Source organism: Mercenaria mercenaria, chromosome 12, assembly GCF_021730395.1.
Source record: "Mercenaria mercenaria strain notata chromosome 12, MADL_Memer_1, whole genome shotgun sequence".
NCBI classification, from domain to species: domain Eukaryota; kingdom Metazoa; phylum Mollusca; class Bivalvia; order Venerida; family Veneridae; genus Mercenaria; species Mercenaria mercenaria.
The window spans coordinates 13,387,000-13,393,994 of record NC_069372.1 but is presented as its reverse complement, the minus strand read 5'-3'; the positions used below and the strand labels follow the sequence as shown (position 1 = coordinate 13,393,994).

At 33.5% G+C, this 6,995-nt stretch overlaps 1 protein-coding gene across 1 annotated transcript; it reads left to right on the top strand.

Annotated features, from left to right (window-relative positions):
* The first annotated feature begins 3,090 nt into the window (after positions 1 to 3,090).
* Positions 3,091 to 6,178, top strand: LOC123534367 (uncharacterized). The gene is made up of 3 exons (XM_045316589.2): positions 3,091 to 3,210; positions 4,244 to 4,363; positions 5,455 to 6,178. Exons 1-3 carry the CDS (start codon positions 3,117 to 3,119, stop codon positions 5,601 to 5,603), a joined length of 363 nt encoding a protein of 120 aa, XP_045172524.2. The 5' UTR covers positions 3,091 to 3,116; the 3' UTR covers positions 5,604 to 6,178.
* The last annotated feature ends 817 nt before the right edge of the window (positions 6,179 to 6,995 follow it).

The following is a 6,995-nucleotide window of genomic DNA, read 5'->3' as shown; positions in this document are numbered from 1 at the left end:
ACATTTTATTGATGCCATTGTCTCATCATATAGCTTTTTTAGAAGATTTTGGAACGGCACATATTGCAATGTTACGGAAATTTGAAACACTTAAAGAGTGTGTTAGTACTTCAATAAACACCCTGAATGTAGACAAAGGACTGATTAGTTAATAAAAAAAGCATTGTAGAAATTATCAATGAAGTAATATTTATTATGCTGTTTACTAAAATCAGATGATAAGTACACTTATAAACTATACTCATGTACTAAGATAAGTATTTCCCAAAAGAGAAAAACGTCGTGTCAACTTGTTCAACACCAAACAAACCATATGTCTAAACTAGTCTTGTCATGACGGCTTTTAAGACAATGTAAATAATTCATTTAAATACTTAATGCTTAAATCCCTATCGAGAAATATGCACGAGTTCAGTGCGACTTTAAGAGCGCCATATTATTCCGTGAACGACGCCATCTTGATTTTGAGATTAACTGTTAAAAGACATATTTACCCAATTATCCTTATAAACGCGCTCTTATTAGGTACGTGATACCATGTCACTAATGTATAGCGTATGCCTACCGTATTTTCAATTACCACAAAAAGTTTTTATAACGGAAACGCTCGTAGAAACGGAAAATGACTCGTGTAAAGCGTTTGTTTAGGATTTTAGCCCAGTGCACTTACACCATGGAATAGAATCTGTTGCATCTGGAATGGAATTTTAATGAATAAAATCATCGAGGAAACGGTAATGCCTATTTTTTTCTGCCAAGCGGCGTTATGGCGTGTGTATTTAAGTCACGTCTAACGTTTGCTTGGTGAGAATGGGTATCCGTCTTGCAACTGAACTTCGTATAAAACTTCACTTGGCAGCAAATTAAAGTTATTCATTCATGTTCGGCAGAACAGAGATGTCGGGCACAAAACACAAGGTTTGCTTTTGTTTTTCCGCTTTTATTTTCTAATATTTGGGATTTTTAAGACCTATTTCTGTGCAGTATGAGTGCGTATTAATCTTTAAATGCAAGGCAGACACAATCTGATGTCCTTGGACTTTATCATAGGTTTACACAGTGTAAAGTGTTTTCAAGTCACTGACCTGAGAAAGGCTGCTTTTCTCAGACAGGCATTTAAAGACAGTTGTGATAGTAATGGCATGATAAAAAAAGTGCAAGATCCCTTACACAAGATGTCTTATTCCGCGCTTCGGCTGCCCGGGCAGCCTACTTGTAACCTTATTTTACCAGATAATTTAGCAATATCAGTTATATAGAATAATAGATTAGATGATATAATATTTATTTTTTTTAATCCATCTATTGTGATAATGTTAGTCTTTTATAATTTTATATCTATGAATTGTGATAACCTAAGTCCTTCGTTTCTTTCTGTGATATGTCTTCCCATTTCATACCATATTAGAGTAATGTATAGGAGAAAGCATACGTGTCAAATGGTAATATATGCCGTATCATTTTGTTTTTAACAGAAAAATATAAGCAGAATTAACCATGTCGGACGAACGGACTATTGTTATTGCTATTGAAGATAGTTAGCACTCTATGTTAAATTTGATTGTAAGTATATGCACATTGTTGCAATTATTATGACCTGATAAATATTTCCTGAACACATGCATCTGCTTTTCTTCGTCTGATAGCAACTTCGGGACCCGGCGTGCACTGACTTTCGACATACCTAGCTCTTTCGTAAGGATCCCGTGCACAGTTGAAGAAGATATGTCGAGTTCACTGGCAATCTGTCTCAGTTTTTCGTCTGTCTTCTCGGATGACACCCCTCACTTTTTCTCTAACACTTGGAACAACTATCGAAGGCTTACCTTCCCCCTTCGTCTTCAGTTGATTTCCTGTCGTTTCTTTTGTGTCATTTGTAGACGACTGCTGGGCAAAACTCCTTCAAATTATCGCACGTTTTCATCATTTCAATCGTTTCGGCGGGTGTCTTTCTTATTCCGACACAAAATTTAATGACGATCCTTAATTCAATGCCTCCAGTTGACGTCATGACGCTGGTACGGTTTATTTGACTGTTCAAATAAACAAATTGCTATTTTCAAACCGTATGTAGTAAACAATGTTGAATTTAACGGCAATGACATCATGACGTTGACGTTTAATGTGTAAGTTTTGCGCGGATTTTCGTCGTTAAGAAAAGTGTAAAAATAGCATTATCTAAGGTGAATGAATGATAAAAAATATACATTTTTTGGCGTGCGCCAACTGGGGCCTGTTGCGTTGCCAAGGATACCGTTAATTGTTGGTATAGTTGGCCAATTATTATTTTGCTCCATATCTTATCTGCAGTTAAATTGATCTTTTTGATAAAGCAGTTTCAGGTGTATTGGAAAAAAATAAATAAGTTATGAGCAATTTATATGAACTTCGCGATCACCCCTCGTATATATTTGTTGTTGCGAAGTTAAAGCCAACATAACACACAAAACCACCGTTTAACATATCTACGTGAGAGCCACCACACGGCATACTGTCTGTGTTACCTTTTACGAACAAAATATATATTTATAATCGTACCAAGGCAGCCCAGTAATGCGGTATTGATATGTCAGACAGCTTTGAAACGCATTATGTGCAAGAAGGAAAACAATGGAAAATGACTTTTATTTCGGGCCTTGAAACATATACAATCTATATTTTATTGTAGGTTACTTTACGGTTTAACATATCTCTCATTGTCGAAACTAGTTTAATAACATATTTCTGGTTGGTATTTGACAGTTTATATATCTAATGTTCTGTTATGTCAATATGATTATGATTTTATCTGTCAATTTCAATTTACAGCCTAGACATCGTATTGTTCTTGTTCATGTACAGGAGTATAGCGGTTTAATTATTGACTATAAGTTATTATGTTAGTTTCTATTTTACGTGCCATATCGAGGGTAAAGCGCAATACTGACGTAGCTTCGTTCTTGATTTAATAGAGTTACGGCAGTATTGCACTCAGCCCTCGATATAGCAGATTATAGAATTTCTATAAACCTGGAGACAATGTTTTTGTTCTTGTGCAAAGGCCATAGCATAGATTAGAGAGAAAACAAGTTCTATCGGTCCTTTTCAACGTATAAATCTAGTTCACGTAGAAGAATATGAAGTCTACAAGACAGGAGACTGTATTGTTCTTGAGCATGTTCCAGTGTATAGTTATTACAGCGTTATATTTGTTCATGTGCAGTAGAAATGGTAAGTAACCAAATTTATGTGTTTTTGTATTAGCCTATTAGCCGTTAGACAATACATTGCGGTTTGCGGTGTATAGATCTTTCGTATTTGGCTTCACACTTGCAACTTAGTTAATTTAGTTTATTTGTTCAATACGACTGAGTTATTTATACCAATAACAAGCGCTACAACTGTGCAGACAAGCAAATTTGAAGGTATGTGAATGTTTTTACAAGTATTCGTTTTTTTTCCATAAATTTCACTTACACTGATGTAATTAGAAGAAAGAGTCCTGCATGCTTCGAAGGGATGTTACAATAATAAACTTCATTTAAATGTTATTTTCTAGTTCTACCTCAACATTAAATTTTGTTTCATCAAACAGTATTGAATTGTGATTTTGCAGGTAGATTTTAAAGATTGTATTACAGAAATGTTGATTAATGACCAAATAATGGCTGGAATTAAATCATTAAGAAATATATATAACTGAATTTGTTTATAAACATTAATTCAAAATATAGACAGCGGACTTTCTTTTCCACGTTCCCTATATTTGCATTTGATACAGATAGACATATTTACTTGTCAAAATTCTTGCCTTACCCGTTTTGCAAATATGAAATATGTTGTGTTCAGTATTTAGCACCATCTTAAGCTAACTCTGTTCTACAGACATTGAATGAACTCTATGATCCCAAAGTCATAAAATGTATAGAATTATGAGACGACTTACTACCTTAGTTTGATTTCATACGAATTAAAAAAAAAATCCAAAATAATAAAAGACGACTTACTGCTAGTCTTAAAAAATATTTTATCGGCTTAAATAAACAAGTTGATATTATCAGTCCTATAATACAGGGCGATATCTAAAGAATGTTCAAGGTCGTAAATTGTTATAATAGGTAAACAAGCACGTTCATTTTCCTAATAAAGATATATACGTATCTATTAGAGATTAAGTTGGTGTGAACTCACAATTTGTATAGAAAACAAAACAAGGGACTTTCTCACTGATTAGACTACTTAAAAGTTCTGATATTATTTTCAGGAAACAAAATGGCAGACAAAGGTGACAATGAGGCCATTAGGACAGCAGCGGCAGTGGGAACCTCACCACTTTGGGTACCTGCAGCGGCTGCTGGTGGACTAGTTTATGGAGCAGGAAAAGGTATGAAAATCACATTGGAAGATATAATCATTTTCTTTCAGGGGTGCCATGATTTTAACTTACAGTCGTACACTTTGAAATTGGACTCTGTCAGAAATCTTGTGCGAGTTTTGAAATATGTGCATTGCATTATTTTCTTCATTACAATATCTCATAGAGACATGTACTTTGTTTATAAAGATTCTACGATGTTTGATAGTGGGTAAAATGGTTATAGACCTATAAATAGTTTAATATTTTGAGTCATTGTGGCAATCCCATTTTTTATAACTTTATTTTTTTTTTTTTTTTTGGAAGAAAGTTACACACAAAGTCATCTTTTTTTAATATTACTTATGTTTTATGCCACTTTTTTGTGGTTGAATGACATCACTGTTTGCCCTTTCTGGTTTTTTTGATGATTTCTCCAAAACGGGTACAATTTTTGAATACCATCATCTCAAAAATGTTTAAGTCGAAAGTTTTTCATAACGTTATATGAATTTTCTGATTATCTTTATAGTAGAAAGTAATTAAAACTATGTATTCATTTTTTACCTATCAGAAGATCAATCACGTGAAATAGCCTCCCAAGTTTCCCGAACAAGTTGACTTTTGCCAAACAATCTATTTATAGGACTGTAACCTAAGACTGGATGAGAATATAGCAATGAGTTCGAATGTAACATTAAACTAATTACCAGGTATTTGTCATATATGCGGCGACAGTGAAATATTCAGAAAATGTCTAGATATAAACACTGTAGAACTATTTATTACTGCAACACCTGTCAACATCGAATCTTTGTTACAATAAAAGCAAGTCTTTGAACACATGTATGTTTGTATTTTGTTTAAATATAAATTTATTAGCTCTCATATTTTTGGTTTTCTTTTTTTCAAAGCAGACATTACGTTAGACGTTAGATTGTATCATATTACCATAACTTACTTGATATAAGGACGCATGCCCTTTTATTCGGAAATTAAACAAAATTTGAATTGCAACCCTGTACACAAATGGTTACACATTTTTTGCACCTTTGCGTAATATAAGATAATCATACCGACGTCCATCATTTTGGTGATTATTTGCTAAAATTTTGTTTAAGGTCTGGACGAGGCTAACGATTTTGGGAAAAAGCATGGACCATTGGCTGGAATCGCTGCGACTCCCTTTATAGTGGTTGGAAACATACTGGCTGGTCCATTTAGGGGGATAAAGAGAGTTGGCGATGCAATGGTAGGAAAGGACAACTAGTTCTGGCTGACCGACATTGAAATGGATATGTGAATTGAGTGTGCATGTTTTTCTGCCGCTATATGTGTCATAAAAACTCTGAAGTAAATTAATTACAGATTTAATTGTCAATACCACATCTATTAATAGGAACATTCAAAACTTTGGTGTGGACAAGAATATTAAGCTGTCATTTTGAAATTGCATTTTTAATGATATATCATACCACCTAACTTCCTATTAACATTGAGTTTTCCTTATTTTGCAAGAACGGGAGTTGTTGTTTTTTAATTAATGATGAAACAAACCAAAACAGTTATTATATTTCTGAAACTTTTTAACTGCGAATGCTAATAACATTAACAATTTATCGCCGATTTAGTATTTAATCCTTTTGATGCTATACAGGCAAGTACATTAGTGTTTTGTCTAACTGAGAAATTTGATGGTTTCAGTTTACGTATCGGAACAAAATATTTTCTATATGGGCTGATTATGAAAATAAGTAGTGGCCGTATATGTGTGTTTCTTACATAGGAATCTTTTACGTGTTATAATGATAAATTTGAACTTCCATTATAAATTCATTTAACTAGCTTATTCTTTAATTCATATATCATATACATGCAACAAATACAATTTAACCTTACACAGTATACAGGCTACAAGAGGCAATACATGCATGAAATATTTTATTCAGTTTAAAACATTTTAGCACATATATATATAAAACTTACCTAGAAATAAAATAAACATAAATAATTATAGTGTAAGACAACAAGAGCCATTGAGCTATATGTATTATTTCAGGGCCACCAGCTTGAAAGCCTAAACTGAAGGTTTGTGACATGTCAATGGCCCTAAATTAATATTTGTGACACAGAAATAATTCCAAAATAATTGGATTTGTATCTCTAATATATAACACATATTTCTCAAAAGCTCATAATAAAAATATTATTTACACAGGAGAGAGGTCCTTTTTAAGATACTATGGCAAACACTTTTACAAGTTATTGGTTGGAAAATAAGGATTTTAACATATCCCAATCTTTGACATGAAAGCATTGTTCAGACTACTGGCTTTAGCAAGTAGATCAGCTCTAAAATCACTATACATATCACAGTTACGTATCACATGCATTTCAGACTCTACACTATTATAAAATGGACAGTGTGAGTTTTTGTGATCGCTCGATGTCCGGCGTCCAGCGTCTGTCTGTCTGTCGTCGGTCTGTCTGTCAACATTTAGCTTGTGTATGCGATAGAGGCTGTATTTTTCAACTGATCTTCATGAATTGTGGTCAGAATGATTACCTTGATGAAATCTAGGCCAAGTTCGAAAATGGGTCACCTGGGGTCAAACACTAGGTCGCTAGGTCCATTCATAGAAAAACCTTGTGTATGCGATAG

Bases quoted from the DNA above. Each gene is read 5' to 3' on its own strand.
- LOC123534367 (XM_045316589.2), top strand. From the start codon at position 3,117: ATGAAGTCTACAAGACAGGAGACTGTATTGTTCTTGAGCATGTTCCAG. The intron at 3,211-4,243 runs GTAAGTAACCAA...TATTATTTTCAG, and splicing joins GTTCATGTGCAGTAGAAATG to GAAACAAAATGGCAGACAAA. The intron at 4,364-5,454 runs GTATGAAAATCA...ATTTTGTTTAAG, and splicing joins AGTTTATGGAGCAGGAAAAG to GTCTGGACGAGGCTAACGAT.